This window comes from Malaclemys terrapin, chromosome 2 (genome assembly GCF_027887155.1).
Source record: "Malaclemys terrapin pileata isolate rMalTer1 chromosome 2, rMalTer1.hap1, whole genome shotgun sequence".
In the NCBI taxonomy this organism is placed as follows: Eukaryota; Metazoa; Chordata; order Testudines; family Emydidae; genus Malaclemys; species Malaclemys terrapin.
Window position 1 is genome coordinate 243,541,241 of NC_071506.1, and position 18,419 is coordinate 243,559,659.

The window sequence follows — 18,419 nt, forward strand, 5'->3', positions numbered from 1 at the left end:
AGCAGGGGATCAGTGGCTATATCAAAAGTCATGAGCACCATCAGCCAGTTTGAGGCTTCCACATCTGTATTGTCATCCTCCTCTTCCTCCTGTTGCTCTGTCAGGTACCTTTGGTGGGTCAGAAGATGCCACTGAAATATCCACCAGCATCTCATGGAATCTCTGCCTGTTTCCTGACACAGGAGTTAAAGACCAATCAAGAGAAACTCTTCAACTGGCAACTCCTCCATGTGGCTGGCTCTGGTTGCTGAGAGTATGCAGCCCCAAAAGATGGCTTGGCAGGATCTGTTGGGAACTTGGTGGGCTGTGACAACTTCCTGGAATGTGCAGGGTGAGCAGTCAAGTTTTCTGACACTGCACGATGAACAAAGGGCTAGAGCAACCACATTTCAGGAGGGCGCGAGGAAGCCTGGGAAATAGTTGTTTGGACTCAGGTCTGCATATTGCACTGTGGATGCTGGAGCTCCTGTGTGCTAGTGTCCAGTAAGCTAGTGTCAATATGCAGTGTGGGTGCTCAATCCCTGGGCTTAAAAACCCTGGGTCCATGGACTCACATCCACTAACCCTGGGCTTATGTTGCAGTGTAGACATACCTTTTAGCAGTACAGGTGTAGCGCTTGTTAGGACAAGTGGATGGATAACATGCCAGCCCAGGTCTGTATTTTTGCAAGCTAATCAAATCTCCGAATATGGTGACGATGGTTTTCCCCCAACTTATGCTTGGAATCATGGGCAGCTCCTTATGGACTCTGAATCTGCAGCCTTCTGGTTGTGGTTTGGTTCTAATGCAGGACACATCGCCTCTTTCATAAGGTGAACTTTGAGGCAGAAATCCCTGTTTTTTTTGTCATGGTGGGAAGGAGGTACAAATAGGACATTTGTCCCTCACACAGCCCCCAGTGAGGCAAATCAAGCAGCTGTTGAGCCTATCTACAACAGGGAACACTATCTTTCACATTGCACATAGCTTGAAATCTGGGGATTTTTTTCATAAAAAAATCTACAGGGTACCTATACTATAACTATACTACACTAAATATTGCTATCTATAACTGAAACTGGATCCAGCCCAGGTCTGCGAGTAAACACTTCAGAGGGTGTTGTACTTTTGAGTTACTCAGGACAGAAAACAGAGGGCCCTCAACGAATCAGTGCAAAGATCAGTCAGATTCCCCCAGCAAGTGCTGTTGATATAGAGTTTCAGCAGTCTGTGTCCAAGTCACAAATTAAACAAGAACCTATTACTCCATCGCAGCCAGCACCGAAAGGCTCTCAAACTCCCACAGGATATGGGAATGTGTCCACCCATTCTTTGGTACTAGGAACCCAACCTTACAATACATCACCTGTGATCTCCTCCGTTAAACAAGAACGCACTACCTTGGAGAAATCTGAATCAGGCCACCTTTCTGTCCAGACTCCTGCTTCTCAGTCAGGGCCTGTTAAAGTCCTCTCCCAGACTGTAAACACTCCACCTGTACTAGTTCACAACCAGATGGTACTCTCTCAAAGTGTAGCTTCCGCCAACAAAAAACTTCCGGATCTGACTGCTCTGAAAGTGGAGACTAAGGCTCTTCAGCCATCAAACTTGAGCCCTGGGGTCAGTCCTCATCACCCTTCCCTGTCTGGTAAAATGCATGCAGAAGCAAACCATGTCAGCTCAGGACCCAACACCCCAACAGATCGGGCTATTTCTCATTTGGGGGTTACAAAACAGGAGCCGCATTCCCCACGTACAAGTGGGCATTCTCCCTCTCCGTTTCCAAGGGCTTGTCATCCTGGCAGTACCTCCTCTCCAGCTTTATCTAGTAACACCTCTGTCATGCTGGCGCCAGGAATTCCTGTGCCTCAATACATATCCAGTATGCACCCTGAGCAATCTGTTATAATGCCCCCTCATAGTGTCACACAGACTGTATCCCTGGGCCATCTGTCACAAGGTGAAGTGAGAATGAACACCCCTCCTTTGCCTGGTATTCCCTATGGCATCCGCCCAGAAGCGCTCCACTCTCCCAGAGCAGCTCTACAATCCCAGATCGAAATTAGACCGCAGAGATCCAGCACACCTCAGCCAGCTCCAATAAGAGACATAGTCATGCCTCCGTTATCCTCTCAGCATCCCCCAGAAGATGAGATGCATTACCATCATACTGTGTGTAGAGGGTCAGCCCCTGTACAGTCCGACGTGTTAGTAATGCAGACAGATTATCGCATGCATGCTACGGGTATAAGACTCGACCAGTACAATGTGCCTCGAGATGTGAGGATGATGATGCACCCACACTTGGCAGCAGTCGGCGACCACTACCCCGAAACGAGACAATCCAGAACACCAGAAGGGTCTGTGAAAACTCCCCCAGTCAGCAAGACTCCACAACCTGGAAAAGAGGCGTCCAAGTCTTCTGAAGTCAAAATGGCGCACTCTCCCCACAGTGAGCCCCGGCTCCTCAGCGTCCCTCCCAGCAGCCAGCTTCCTGGACTGCCTTTGACACAACCTGTGGTTGTACCTCATGGAGTACAGATCATGCATCCTGCAGGGAGTTCCTTTCATGATTATAGATCTGTGTATGGCGACATGAGAAATTACCATACAGCAGCCCAGCTTGGTCATCCTCAGTTCCCTGGAGCATCGCCAATTGGTCTGCCTTCCCGGAGTATGACCCCATCTCAGGGTCTGCCAGAAGGTGAACACTCACATCCCAGTCAGCCGGTGCGCAGCAAAACTCCTCAGATTTCCCAGGACTCCAAGGGGTCACAGGCAGCAGGACCTGAACAAACCCACCACACCACTGTAAATAGGCATGCAGCACAGATAGACCCTCATGTACATCTTCAGAGGGCACAGGCAGATACGGGCCAGACTTCCTATCCTTCCCCTGTTGCCATTTCAATGAAACAGGAGCTTCCATCACCACACCAGCCTCAGACAGTTCAGAAGCAATCTTTGTTTATCCCTACAACTTCAGGCCCTGGGGCCCCACCGGGGCTGTCGTTGTCCCGCTCCGAACCTCAGTCTGCTCTCATACAAGATCCATCTCCTCACTCTGTTTCTCAGAGACCTGTGGATATGGTTCAGCTCCTAACAAAATACCCAATCGTGTGGCAGGGCCTTTTGGCTCTAAAGAATGACACAGCTGCAGTTCAGCTCCACTTTGTCTCTGGTAACAACGTCCTGGCGCACCGGTCCCTGCCAGCACCTGAAGGAGGACCTCCACTACGAATTGCTCAGCGCATGCGGCTGGAGGCTTCGCAGTTGGAGGGTGTGGCACGCAGAATGATGGTGGAGAGTGATTACTGCCTATTACTGGCCTTGCCTTGTGGACGAGACCAGGAAGATGTAGTGAATCAGACTGAGTCACTTAAGGCTGCATTCATCAGCTACCTGCAGGCTAAACAAGCTGCAGGAATCATCAATGTTCCCAACCCCGGCTCTAATCAGCCTGCCTATGTTCTGCAGATATTTCCACCCTGTGAATTCTCTGAAAGCCACCTGTCCCGTCTAGCTCCAGACCTCCTAGCCAGCATCTCCAACATCTCTCCTCACCTTATGATTGTCATCGCATCGGTATGAGCTGTTTATTGGTTACTGACTTTTCCAAGGCCCTGCAGCAAAAAAGAGAGAGAAAAATTAATGACATAAGAAAATGCTGCCAGACTACCAGCCTCCTGCCCTAACCGGCCTCGATCAAACTGTTGCTGGGTAGTGGTTCTGCTACCTTGTATGTTTACATATTGCTTTAGGTTATGGACAACTGATGCATTCAACAGGCGGACTGGTATTGGGTTTCTGTGCCTCCTTTTGGGGAAAATAAAGGATGGCTATATTTTTTATCAAAAAAGAAAAGAACCTGAACTGCCTTTGCACTAAATTAGTGACTTGGACCTTTGCACAGTTGAAGACATGCTGTGACGTTATGGATGTCTTGACACACATTAACATGCGTTGTGGACTAAACGCAGGACCTGGGAACTTCTGCTGAAATCTGTGGGTCAAGGATCATTTCACACATTATCTTTTTTTTTTTTTCTCCTGGATGTGACCCTTCCTCTCCTCCACTTCCCTCTGCTGCAGTCATCTTCTCTTCATCTGGGATGTACAGTTTACACTGAAAAAAATAAAACAAAGGGAGAGCTATTTTCCTTCCTGGTGGGATATGCAGAACTGAGTGGGCGTGTGTGTATATATAAATATATATATATAATATATATAAATATATATAATACTGACTTTAAAAAAATCAAATCCCCACAACATACATTTTTTTTTAATCTGTGCCAAAAATGTGTTTTCAGAGAAAATCTTATTTTCATACTCAGACTTTGTATTGTCACTCATTTGTAAGTGCGCTTCATTTAAACATTACCTTCCTTTGTCCCTCGTCTCACAATATGTGGAAGTGTTATACACTTGTACAAAGACTTGTTACCCTCCTCCTCGCCTACCCTAACACTTATTAATTTATGGAACTGTTTTCTCAGCGCAGTTTTGTTTTGTGTGTCCATTGGATTACAAACTTTATTAAAAAATATGTAGACTAGAGGAATTTTGCAACAGGCTCGCCATGCTTAATATCCACTGTGACATTGCATGAAAGCTAGATTTCCCCCCCCCCAATAATTAGTGCATTTGCACAGAAAAAGGCTAGAAAAGTATTTGTTAAATTAAAAAATATTCAAATTATGTCTCACTCTTTTTTTGGTGCCTTATTTTGTTTTCATGTGTCATCATTTCTTATTTTTATTATCACTAGGGGCCTCAAAAGCTAGAAGTGACCCAGGCCTCTCTGGACCTCTGGGAGGACCTGGCTGCATGTGCTACCTAGTGGTATTGCTGGTAAAACTCTTGGGCACACACACAGGTGTATATGTGCACAATCACTCAAAGAGAGCAACTAATAAGAGCTTCTGTAGGTAATTCCTACAGTAGCAATACAGCAGGGCATTTGAATACAGGCTCAATGGAAGATGCAACTGGGTAGGGTCTTATGTTTAAAAAAAAATAATAATAATAAGTCGGTGAGATGGCTGTGTGCATTAACATAACTTTTGCCCAGCTAACTGGTGGGAGTTGAGAATGGTACATGTATCTTAAACACATATCTATTTTGAAAAATTGGCAGGTGCTCAGCAGCTAGCAGTAATGAGTGCCATAGGCAAATAATAAATTTCAAATGCAACCTTAATTCTTCTATACAAGTATTTATTTAAAAAAGAAAAATGGAATATGCTTTTCTGTTAACCCAGCACTTCGATTTCTACTCACATATCATGCCATTCTGTGAGTCAGCATCATGCATGAAGAGTCATGGAATTACAGTAATAGGAATTGATTGAACAGGGCATTTACTCAAGTATCAGAGAGGTAGCCGTGTTAGTCTGAATCTGTAAAAAGCAACAGAAGGTCCTGTGGCACCTTTAAGACTAACAGAAGTATTGGGAGGGATGTCTTGCATCTGAAGAAGTGAGGTTCTTACCCATGAAAGCTTATGCTTCCAATACTTCTGTTAGTCTTAAAGGTGCCACAGGACCCTCTGTTGCTTAGGGCATTTACTGACATGCAAGGTGTTAAGCGGATAGTCTATTGAAAGGGTAACCTCATTGTTAAATTAACACCATAGACACCAGAGGTAGTCAATTATGTTTTGTCAAGGTCCAAATTTCTTGACTGAGGTATAGTTAAGGTCCAGATGCCAGAGAAACACTTTTGACACTGCAGTAATAATTATAACAATAAGTAAATAGCTTTCACAGTCTATTCGAAAGCATCTGGCAGTCTGGATTTGGCCTATGGTCTGCCTATTGACTATGCCTGATGTACAGTCTCTATTACCTTCTCAGTGACAGTATGTCAGAAATGGCAGAGCTGCTTACATTTAGTTCCTTTATAAATTCCACAAAGATTAAAATACTTGTCACCCTTGCATACAGAAAGCAAAGAAATGCTTCTTTAATAAAGCATGACTACATTTTCTGCAGGGGGAATTTGGAAAAAAAAAAATCTTATAAACATAAACTAAACAAGCCAGATGTAGGTTAAACACCAACAACCAGCAAGGAGCCAGACCCTCAGGTGCTGTAAATTGACATGGTTCAACTGAAATGATCTTCACTAAAATTATAGATAGCTTTCATGCTTTACAAAGTAACATTTTGGGCCCATGCTTACTGCCCCTCCATATGAGAAACTGTGACTGACTTCAAGGGAAGGTGGAGAGGTCTTAGAGGATTAATTACAATTAATGGTGTTGTGTACATGATTTTGTCATTTTTTCCTTTGCAGTCTTCTTTATATAGAATTAAAGTAGGATATGTCAACAAATGTCTGTCTTCATTTTTGCCTACAGCACCTTATAAATTCTTTCCATTCAAAACACAACCACTGGATTGTGAAGAAAAGCACACACAGAAAAAACCCTCTTCCTAGGAATTACAAAGGGACTAATTTGTGGTTAAGTTCTAGAGAAGTAAACACGTTTTTTTCTAATTTCCTTTACCCCTTTACACAGTGAATGTTTGTATTTCCCCTGTGGGTGGGAAAGACAGACACTACACACCGTTAAAGCAATTTATGCTGCAGTGTTGTGATAGCTACAAATTGCAAGGTCAATCAGTGGCACAGGAGACCTGGATGTGTAAGGGGTTAGGGCCCCAAAACACTGGCCTTTGCTCAGGTCACCTCATATGCTGCCTCTGAGCTGTTTCCACTGCACATTGGAAAAAATAACCCCAACTATACATACAATATGATGGGGGCTAATTTAGCTACAAGAAGTCAGGAAAAAGATCTTGGAGTCATCGTGGATAGTTCTCTGAAAATGTCCACGTAGTGTGCAGAGGTGGTCAAAAAAGCAAACAGGATGTTAGGAATCATTAAAAAGGGGATAGAGAATAAGATTGAGAATATATTATTGCCCTTATATAAATCAATGGTACGCCCTCATCTCGAATACTGCGTACAGGTGTGGTCTCCTCATCTCAAAAAAGATATACTGGCACTAGAAAAGGTTCAGAAAAGGGCAACTAAAATGATTAAGGGTTTGGAACGGGTCCCATATGAGGAGAGATTAAAGAGGCTAGGACTCTTCAGCTTGGAAAAGAGGAGACTAAGGGGGGAATATGATAGAGGTATATAAAATCATGAGTGATGTGGAGAAAGTGGATAAGGAAAAGTTATTTACTTATTCCCATAATACAAGAACTAGGGGTCACCAAATGAAATTAATAGGCAACAGGTTTAAAACAAATAAAAAAGTTCTTCTTCACGCAGCGCACAGTCAACTTGTGGAACTCCTTACCTGAGAAGGTTGTGAAGGCTAGGACTATAACAGAGTTTAAAAGAGAACTGGATAAATTCATGGTGGTTAAGTCCATTAATGGCTATTAGCCAGGACGGGTAAGGAATGGTGTCCCTAGCCTCTGTCTGTCAGAGGATGGAGATGGATGGCAGGAGAGAGATCACTTGATCATTGTCTGTTGGTCCACTCCCTCTGGGGCACCTGACATTGGCCACTGTCGGTAGACAGGATACTGGGCTAGATGGACCTTTGGTCTGACCTGGTACGGCCTTTCTTATGTTCTTATATAAAAAGGACTGTTGCTCATGCAGGGGACCAGTGGGGCTAGGGAGGTCTCTCGAAAGAAGCTCGGGTGGGACTGGCACAATTCTCTGCCAAGAGGGAATTTGGGCAATTGTCTGGGAAGGAACTGATGGAATAAGACCAGTGGAGGCCTGAAAAATCTAGGAAGAGCAGGATATTCTAGAGTATCTTCACTTGCATGGGAGAGTTAGTGGGCCACTCTGCACCTGGAAGCTGACAACTGGTTTCTGAAGTTTGTGTACTTTATGGTACCAACAGGGGAAACTGAGGGACATCCAGCCAGCTATTGAGTCAGGGTAAACTGAGCCTAGCACAGCTGGCTTCAATGATCAGAATCAATGAACCTCTGGAATACATATTGCATGGAATTCTTTATTCATGAACATTGGAATGTTCATTTTTTGTAAAGCAAAAATATATTTTCATCTATAATAATTAATATCAAGATCTTCTAGATATTTAATCAAAGAAATACAAATAGATTATATCTTACAAATGATGTTTGGAAATATATTAACTAAAAAATACAAAGCACTGTCTGAAACAGTACAGGACAATGTTTACTTTACAGATACTGAATCTTTCTTGAATGGGTCCAACACTTTAACTCCTTTGATCTTTTTTAAGGCTCCTCCACGAACAGAGAGCTTTCTAAGAGCAAGGTCTGTGTCAGCCAGAGGCCCTCCAGTTAATTCAGAAGGTGTACTTTCTACAGTTACCAAGCGACCAGATGCAATCTAGAAAACAAAACAAATGGCTTGACATTCATATTAGTCTTTAAAATGAAATGAGAGTTAAATCACAGTCCCTGTCTTTTCAAAATGCTACTCAGAAGCTGGAGATGCATTATGAAGGTTTCCTAGCTCCGCTCAAAATACTCTTTAAACAATATACATAATTATTCTATTAATAATGTAGGTTGAACAGCTTCTTGATGCACTATGCTGCTCAGCCTTTATGTCTGATCTTTAGCATGTAAGAAAAGAAAATCAAGTTCTCATTAGAAGAATAAGATGTTGTGCAATGTATTCTGCTATTTGGATTTGCAGTGTTGCAAGTATTTTAGTGAAGAAGTAAACATGTGGATTGTAATTTATTGGTCAACTGGCTTCCTTAGGCTGGTTTATAAACGAGGGTGAGAGCAGTATTTCCAATGTTTATATTCAAAGATAATTCTGTAACTGATTCCCAGAATCCCTAGTTATATATGTTAGTGCATCATATCACCCCCACAAACTCTCTCCACCAGGCTTGATTATGCCTTGAGAATAAGGAAATAAGGAGACTAGAACCTGTTTCTCTGATACTCTTCTAACCGCTCTCATCTATTGCCTTCAGAAACATTAGACATTCAATGTTTTGTAATGGATCCCTGGTGTGGGTAGGGGGGAGGGAGAGGGAGGACGGGATAAGAGTTTGATGTGGAGTGGCTTCTAGATGAGATTTGTTTTGATCTTTAGGTCTTCTAGAGACCCACAGTTTTTCCATTATAATAGCCATCTTTAAACTGAACAGGTTAAAGCTCTGGAATGGCAAATCCTGTATCCTGGACTGGAGACCTCAGGGGAAAGCTCAGAAGTCTCAGGTCTGAATGGCAGATACTAACTGTAGTCTCCACCAAACAAACCAACAACATATGGAGCTCTTTAGACCATATTTGGCCTTCTACAACAATCATCCTAGATTCCTCCCTCCTCACATACAGAGAACATTCTAGTGGAGGGATCTGGATGCAGAGAGACTCTTGTTCCACAAATACGATCTGTAGATTGACAGCAATGTGTGTAACTTGAAATTCTCATGTGCAGTGTTGCCGATGAATATGACGTTCTACTGCTAAATTTATTTTCTTTTTGTAGCATGGACTCATCTCTCCTTGATTTTTCTGCAGATGCTGGAACAATTCAAGGCAACATGTCCAAAAAATTTAATAAGATCCACATTAAAAGAACTTGCTACATCTTCTCTGCTCAACAGGACCCCACAGGTATAGAAGCAGACAGAAGTCAGTCAGAAGCCCTGAGCTGCCTTCATGAGGCACTGACTGGAATGGCGATTTTCTTCTTTTCATCTCAACTTCAAAATGTTAGATAGCAAGTCTTCTCCTGGACTGTCAAGAGTTCAAGACACAGAGACTTTGTCATGCTCCCAAGAAGATCCTGAAAACATCTGAAATCTTCTGAGGAAGAGGTAATTGTACACACACACTCATATAAGGTAATAAAGAGAAGGGAAAAGACTGGATTAAACTTGAACTTTCATTTTCCAAAGACTTTGTCTTCAGCCACATCAGATGGGACATCTGTGAAGGAATGGATAACTGGAAAGGAAGTCCTTACTGAAGTCATTAAGAGCTGCACAGGTCTTCCCAGTGACAGAGGCACAAGGTCCTGGTCTCTCCAAAATTTTCATAGAAGTCCTCCTGTGATATCAAGGTACAGACAGCACAAGGGGAGTACACGGGGTCTGAATGCCAAAGACTAAGCAAGTGAATCAACTGGTTGTATACAATGTTATGGATTCTGCCACTGCCTGACCTCCTACCTTGGGTGCCTTAATGATATGCTGCTATAGCTCAGAGCCCTGACACCAGTAACCAACCTACAAACATAAAGGTCTTGCTGTGGATTCCACCAGCCTAGTTACTCTTTGCAGAGTGATCCCAAAAGTCCTCCCAGTTCCAAGTCTCCCCAAAACAGTCTACCAGGCATTTTTATCTACCAGGTGCTCAGACTTTTCCCTTCTGGTTCCTCATCCCTGAAGTAGTGAAACTTGCTCCCAGTTATCAGTTCACTTTGGCACATACACTCCACACAGTTTGCACAACAGATACCTGCTTGGTGTAAAAGTAACCCCCCAGATAGAAAAAAAAATCAGATTCAAAGATGAAATAGGAAGAAAAAGCAAACACATACAAGTTACACAGAAAACAAACAAAGATGCAACTTCAGGCTTTACATTTCCATATTAGCTAAATTCCATTTTCTAATATAAGTTACTTATTGCCTCTGAACAGTTTCTCAGCATACCCTCTGTCACAGAAAGAATTGAGCTTTCCACAGACCACACTCTGCCTACAGGCTGGCCCTGAGTTTTTGGATGTCCTTCACTTCCAATCCCTTCCTTTGTAAGGGTTTGCAGTTTTTTCCCCCCTCTCTCAAGTTATGGGGATTCATGACAGGGGAAATGACCCACCGATGCAGGTGCACTGCTGTAAAGCATCTGGCGAAGACGCTCTATGCCAACTGGAGACAGCTCTCCTGTCAGCATAAGAAAACCACCTCTGCGAGAGGCAGTAGCTATGTCAGTGGAGAAGCTCTCCTGATGACATAGCACTGTCCACACTGGCACTTAGGTCAGAGTAACTTGGGTCACTAAGGGGGGGTGACTTATTCACACCCCTGAGTGACATATACCGACATAAGTGGTAGTGTGTATGTAACCCACACACCTTTTGGGTGTGGTGTTCTGTCCCATCTAGTGGCACTGAGACCACTTAAGAGAGAGAGAAAATGAGTTTGCTCTACAGCCTTAGCTACCAGCCAGTTGGCTTTTAGCTCATGCGGTAGAGGCTCATGCACTAAGCTCCAAATGTCCCCGGTTCTATCCTGCTCGCCGATGACCGGGGTCTGTCAGCATTACACGTAGAAGTCCTTAGTTTTCCAAGTCTGGGGTTTTCTTTTCCGTTTCAAGTTGTTTCAGTGTTTTCTCATTTCCTAATGATTTTTTTCTAACTGGGCAATGGATGGGTACTTGAAGTTAATTTTGTGTAAAATAACCGGCTTGGCAGGAGCTGCCATCTCCTCCTCCTTGCTATAACGTGTACTTGAAATTGTAGTACTGGACATGAACATACTATTGTATATACACATCAATACAAAGATTCGTAACCACAGTTTTTATACATATGTCAATGACCATCGAGTTCAGAACATTGCAAGCATTCATAAAAGATTTTACTTTGCATATTTTTATGCACAATAACATGGTATACCATCAGTTGATTCAAGTGCTTATTCTTAGGAGTTCAAAACCCCTACGCTCCCCTTGGGGTGTCTGGACCCTGATTGACCCATAAATGATAGAGCCTACATGCCTGAATTTCTTTACAATAGCTTCAGATCACAGAGACCTTCTCTGACCAATTTCAATTCCCTGATGCCTGTGGATGTGTTACAGTGGTAGAAGTGGTGCTTACTAACTATGCTGGGTGGGGCTCTGTGCAGACATCTACCTAAAAGACAAGACTAACTTCCATCAAGAATGCTTTCAGGACTCTTTCATGATCTTTGCAGGCTCAAGGAGTAAAAGCCACACTGCTGGAAAAGGCCTTTGTGATAAAAACCCTTTTCTGAAGCATCAAAGGCATCAAAACATGTGCATTCATAATAGACATCTTTCTGCTAAAAAAGGCACAGTACTTTAACCTCACATGCTTGGGTCTGGTCATCAAGGACATTTCTTAAAGCAGCTTGGGAAAAGAGGGGATTGGACAAAAGATAGAACAGACTGAGATCAACTCATTTCTGGAACGGACAGGGAGCTTAACATTAAAAAACAAACAAACAAAAACTAACTAACTAACTCTTGAGCCTAAACTACACTATTTTATTTCTATTAGCTTGTTATTGTGAGTTAAGCTGAATGCCTGGAAACTTTACTTACTGTCGTATTCAGGCCTTTAATTTCAGTTGAGTGGAGCGTTGCATTCTGTGGTCTTGACTTTGATCTAGAAGCGTCTATTGATTTTTCCTGAAGTCTTTTTGCTTTCTAAAGATTTAGCAAAGTAAGAGTTATTTTTATGAGACTCAGCACCGCACCACATGCAACCAGACAGAGAACATGTAATTAGTATTATAAAATAAAACATGAAGGGTAATTTCTATTTACTTTTAACGAAAGTATGAATAATGAGAATGTAAAGTCTGTAATATGAGCTCATTCATCAAAATCTGTTGGAAAACAAAACAATTAGGTATTTCAGCCAGGAGATAAAAAAAAAAAAACAGAACAGAGTAAGTGTAGCCCAGGGGTCGGCAACCTACGGCACACGTGCCAAACATGGCACGCGAGCCGATTCTGAGTGGCACGCAGCTCCCTGCCGTGGTCCCGGCCCCCAGCCCCTCCGTCCACCACTCTCCCCAGCGGGGGAAGGAGGCAGAAGCTTGGTTCTGCGGCAGCCAAGCTTCCCCCCTCCCTAGGATGACCAGATCACAGGGACGTGGGGGAAGGGGGGGAGGCAGAGCAAAAAAAAATGGTGGCAGAGCAAAAAAAAAAAAAAAAAGCAAGCAGTTTCGCAGGCCCCAGCCGCACTGCCGGATCGTACACAGCGCCCCGGCCGCGCGCGCTGCCCACCCCAGGGCAAAAGGTGGCCCCGATGGAGAGAGGGCTGGGGATAAAGAGAGCATCGGGGGGGGGACCGAGAGGAAGCGCTGGGAAGCAAAGAAGTCCGGGTGGGCGAGGGCGTACGGCTCCAGCAGGGCACAGGCAGGACACAGGCTGGATGGGCACAAGGAGGCAGAGCCCCATAGCAGGACTGGGCAGGGACAAAGCTGTCTCTCCCCTGGAAGCGGCTGCAGGAGCCTCTGAGCCCGGGGCTGGCCGCGGGGCAGCGGCGCTGCATGGGAGCTGGGAACCCCGGGGGCGGCGTGGCGCGGGCGTGCAGGGGGCCGGGGCTGGCACAGCCGAGCCGCAGCAGCAGCCGGTCTCCGAGGGGCTCCCCGGGGCTCCAGGCGGGGCAGCGGGCAGGAGCCGGGGCTTTTCCCGGCCCCTCAGAGCCTCCTGCCCCCCCGCCCACCCTGGGCACATGCGGCACGTCCCGCCACCAGCGGGGAGCCCCGCACCTCTCCTGCTCGGCTGCGCACCAGCGGCTCCTTCCCAGCGGGGCGAGCCGCTGGAGTGCAGCCAAGTGGGAGAGGCGCAGAGCTCCCTGGCAGCGGCGAGGAAGTTTATGGGTTCAGGGGACCCCGGCCGGCTCCTCACCCCTGTCCGCCGGCCGCCCTGCCTGGGACAAGTCTCGCCCCCGCAGCCCTTCTCCGCCGTGTGTCTCTGGCGGCCCACGCCCCCAGTCCGCGCCGCCCACCCGGGCCAGAGCCAGCCCCGGCTGCTGCCTGCACGCAGCCCAGAACATGCCCAGCTAGCCCCCGGCAGCCGTGGCAACTTTCCCTTGCCCTCCTGTGCTCCTGGTAGATGCCCAACCCACCTCCTTCCATCCCCCCTCCACACATCCCTCCTCCTAACCTCCTCCCTCCATGGAGGGATCCAATGGGGGAAGGAGAGGGCGGAGTCGGGGTGGGGGGCGCGTGAGCGCCGGAGCGGAGGGCAAAATTGCTTTTTTGTCCAGTGTCCTGACCGAACATCGGTCAGGACGCGGGACAAAAAAGAAAATATCAGGACAGTCCCGATAAAATTGGGATGTCTGGTCACCCTCCCCCTCTTCTTCCCACTACGGACTACCTCAGAGATAGGGTGTTGTAAAAGTTAAGCATTAATAGAGGCTGAGAAAAGGGTCAGAAGGGACATGACAGACCTAGAATTAGTAGTTGAGGGGCAGAAGAGGCAGGAATCTCATGAGAGCTGTGGTGTCCCAGGCTGATCAATACCTTCCCAACATGCAAGTTTTTCTTTTGTGTTTTGGATTTGCATGGTGGGCTGACATTCCCCAGAATAGATATTGGCTCTGCAGCAAGCCAGCCTGACTGAACAGAACGATATTGCTCAGGGGTTCCCAAACTTGGTTTGCGGCTTGTTCGCCCCTGGCGGGCTGCAAGACGCTTTGTTTACTTGAGTGTCCGCAGGTAAACAAAGCATCTCATGGCCTGCCAGGGGCTTACCCTGAACAAGCCGCGAACCAAGTTTGGGAACCCCCACACTAGCTAATAAGTCTGGAGGTTTTAAAAAAACAAAACAAAAAACTCTCTTTATAGTCAACTTTTATTCTTCACTTAGTTTCAATTCATGACTGCAGATTACACCTGCCACACAGACCGAGAAGATCACAGCCTAGATCTCTGCTATATGCCTGTACTTGGTACATTTATACCAAGACCAGTTTTTTTCCTCAGGTGTCTCTTTTCAAGAATGAACAGATTTGGCTATAGACATATTTCATTGTCAATAATTTCCTTCAGTCCCCAAATTAATCTGGTTGTCCTACTTTGGATTCTACCCTGGATGTCCTTTTTGAAATGTAAATGCAAATACTGTACACCATAAAAGTGATCTTGGTATCAGAACACATTAGCAAGCCTCAAGTTATCTTCAGATACTTGCTGTGGGAAAAACCCAGGGAGGGATTATCAAAAAAACACAATGATGGCCAAATTTTCAGTTTTAGCCTCTCTTTTTGGTATCTGCTTTTGTGCATGAGCATGATTGTACTTGCAGAGAGAGTGCTCATCCCCACTTTGTGACTGGAAATCGAGGAGCAGTCGGGTTACTAGTGACTGCATGGCTCTGACAAGAAGCCTTTGTCTTCAGTAAAGAACAGCATTTCTTTTATGTTTTATGAATAAAAATAATACACCCTAGCTATTATATAATTCTTATTAGCAGATCTCAAAAAGTTCTTCACAATCTTTAATGTATTCATTTTCACTATACCCCTAGGGATGTATTATTATCCCCATTTAACAGGCGGGGAATTCAGGTACAGACAGAATAAATGACTTGCCCATGGTCACACAATAAATCTGTAATGGAGCAGAGAACCAAGCCTGGTCTCTCAAGTACTAGGGAAGTGTACTAACCACTGAGCCTTACTTACTATTAGAGCATTACTAAACCAGATTTGAGTCCAGCTGTAATTTCTATAGTAATATCCTGGTATTCAATACTGAATAAAACTGCTTGGAATTGTTCAATGATATAACAACATTGCCAATATAACCCCCCCCCCCACACACACAAATTCTTACCTTTAAAGCCTCATAATTTGACGTTCGAGTTAAGAAATTTTCCCAGGATTTATTTACCATTTCTCTCTGCTTATGGATAGCTTGAATCTACAATGTGACAAGAGATTTGAGGAGATGTAATACACACTGTATTTCCATTAACTGTATTGAATTCCTTGCTCCTGATACTTGGACAGTGCTTCCACCTATTTACCCTGATTTTGTGGCCTCCCCTCTGGCTATTCTTAATGTAGCACTTTTCCTTTGCCTGGAAGGATGAGAGGGATCAGTGCTTCTCTAGTACTGACTAGAGGAGACTGCTAGCGAATGTTGTGCTTTTCTCACTCCCAAATAAAGACCAGGCACATCACCACCACATCACCAGGCAAACCAGCTCTTCACTGCCCCTCAAGATGATGAAGGGGCCACAGAAAGCAGAACTGACAACTCTGTGATTGAGAAAGGAGAAATCCTTCATTCAATCCTGTCATAACTATAAAGGGAAGGGTAACAGCCCTCCTGTGTACAATACTATAAAATCCCTCCTGGCCAGAGACTCCAAAATCCTTTTACCTCTAAAGGGTTAAGAAGCTCAGGTAACCTGGCTGACACCTGACCCAAAGGACCAATAAGGGGACAAGATACTTTCAAATCTTGGTGGGGGGAAGACTTTTGTTTGTGCTCTTTGTTTTGGGGGGAGTTCGCTCTTGGGACTAAGAGGGACCAGACATCAATCCATGCTCTCCAAATCTTTCTGAACAAGTCTCTCATATTTCAAACTTGTAAGTAAAACCAGGCAAGGCGTGTGAGTTTTATCTTTGTTTTCTCAACTTGTAAATGTACTTTTTGCTAGAGCGTTTACCTCTGTTTGCTGTAACTTTGAACCTAAGGCTAGAGGGGGTTCCTCTGGGCTCTTTAAGTTTGATTACCCTGTAAAGTTACTGGTATTTTTCATCCTGATTTTACAGAGATGATTTTGACCTTTTTCTTTAATTAAAAGCCTTTTTTAATAACCCGATTGATTTTTCCTTGTTTTTAGATCCAAGGGGATTGGATCGGAATCCACCAGGAGTTGGCGGGAGAAAGGAGGGGGGGGATGGTTAATTTCTCCTTGTTTTAAGATCCAAGGGGTTGGATCTGTGTTCACCAGGGAGTTGGTGGAAGAGTCTCTCAAGGCTACCCAGGGAAGGGAGTTAGCCCATTAGGAGTGGTGGCAGCGGACCAGATCTAAGCTGGTAGTTAAGCTTAGAAGTTTTCATGCAGGCGCCCACATCTGTACCCTAAAGTTCAGAGTGGGGAAGGAGCCTTGACAAATCCTATTTACTTTAAAGCTGCATGGAAGAGGGAACAGAGATGCAATCAGTTGTGGTGGGAGGAAACAGATATGAAATGGAGGGGGAATTACAATTAGGAGACGAATAGGAAGACCTTCTTGAGAGGGGGGAAAAAGATGCTATATGTCCTCCTAGTGGAAAGGAAGAAAACAGGGCCACGATCCCAGATGGCAGGAAGAAAAGAGAAGAGATCTGCCCTACCTCAGGAATAGAGAGGAAGAGAGAAATGGAGATTGTGGAGGTGTTGATGGTGAGGGAATCAGGTGGATGTCTGCTGTCCTCTTCTTGAACATACCAGATGGGTATCAGGGCACTGCTTCTCTTGAAGAAAACAATGGCAAATAGAGAAAGCCTTCTGGGGAAGGTTCTTATATGGGGATGGCAGATCTTAGGGATGCCATAGGTTCAGATAAGCAGCCTAACTTTTGGATGTTTATTCAGTTCCAACCCTTTTGAGGCCCTGAATTAAGCTATTCATAAACCTCTACCCCGATACAACACGACTTGATATAATACGAATTCGGATATAATGCGGTAAAGCAGTGCTTCGGGGGGGGGGGGGGGGGGGCGGGGCTGCGCACTCCAGCGGATCAAAGCAAGTTCGATATAACGTGTTTCACCTATAACATGGTAAGATTTTTTGGTTCCTGAGGACAGTGTTCTAGGGTAGAGGTCTATTAAAAACAAAAATTCTAAAAGCCGCCAGAATAGACACAAAACGCTCTAGGGGACTGGGGCTCTAGTGGCCTCCAGACCTCCAATTTCTTTGAAGAGCTGTCCCTGGAATTTTTTTAGAATGTTCACAGCTACATACATATTTAGATTTAACAATCTAGTAATCAAAACTTTTACATTATATGTGGTGTTTGGGGGAATTAATTTTACTGTGATTAGCTTAATTTTTAATTTCTCGATTTATTTCAATTTATAACCTAAACATTGCATTACCATAGCTCATGGATGAAATGTAAAACAGACAGTCCCCTACCTAAATGGCCTAGAATTATTTTCTTTAAGAAAAGTTCCAACACAATTTTGGCACATCTGAGCTGGCCCTTTAAACTAGAACTGGGCCAATTTTTTTCCCAGTAAAAACAGTTTATTCATCAGAAAAAGCAGTTTGCATGTTGACCGAAACTATTTGTGAATTTGCATGGTTTCAACTGAACTGAAAAAGCTGAAATATTTCGGAAATGTTGAATTGAAATGTTTTGTTTTGATCTAAAATAGGGAAAGAAAAGTCAAATTACTTAGACAAGTTAGATGTCTTCAAATCACCAGGGCCTGATGAAGTGCATCCTAGAATATCCAGGGAGGTGACTGAGGCAATATCTGAGCCATTAGCAATTATCTTTGAAAAGTCATGGAAGATGGGAGACAGTCTAGAAGACTGGAAAAGGGCAAATATAGTGCCCATCTATAAAAAGGGAAATAAGGACCACACAGGGATTTACAGACCAGTCAGCTTAACTTCTGTACCCGGAAAGATAAAGGAGAAAATAACTAAGCAATCAATTTGCAAACACCTAGAAGATAATAAGATGATAAATGACAGTCAGCATGGATTTGTCAAGAACAAATTGTGTCAAACC

General features: G+C 44.4%; 2 protein-coding genes across 2 annotated transcripts in view; one reads left to right on the forward strand and one right to left on the reverse strand.

Annotated features, from left to right (window-relative positions):
• Positions 1-1,051: 1,051 nt before the first annotated feature.
• On the forward strand, positions 1,052-3,798 carry LOC128831332 (msx2-interacting protein-like; the record flags this gene model as incomplete). The annotated part of the gene is made up of 1 exon (XM_054017642.1): positions 1,052-3,798. A coding segment is annotated over one exon (2,520 nt), but the record flags the coding sequence as incomplete, so codon positions are not given.
• A 4,176-nt stretch (positions 3,799-7,974) lies between these two features.
• CFAP69 (cilia and flagella associated protein 69) overlaps positions 7,975-18,419 on the reverse strand; it is a 40,446-nt gene continuing 30,001 nt past the window's right edge. The window contains exons 21-23 of the mRNA XM_054020648.1: positions 15,515-15,601; positions 12,264-12,368; positions 7,975-8,335 (exon numbers count right to left, since the gene is read on the reverse strand). Coding sequence (XP_053876623.1) covers positions 8,159-8,335; positions 12,264-12,368; positions 15,515-15,601 — 369 coding nt within the window. The 3' untranslated portion in view covers positions 7,975-8,158. The remainder of the gene's footprint in view (positions 8,336-12,263; positions 12,369-15,514; positions 15,602-18,419) is intronic.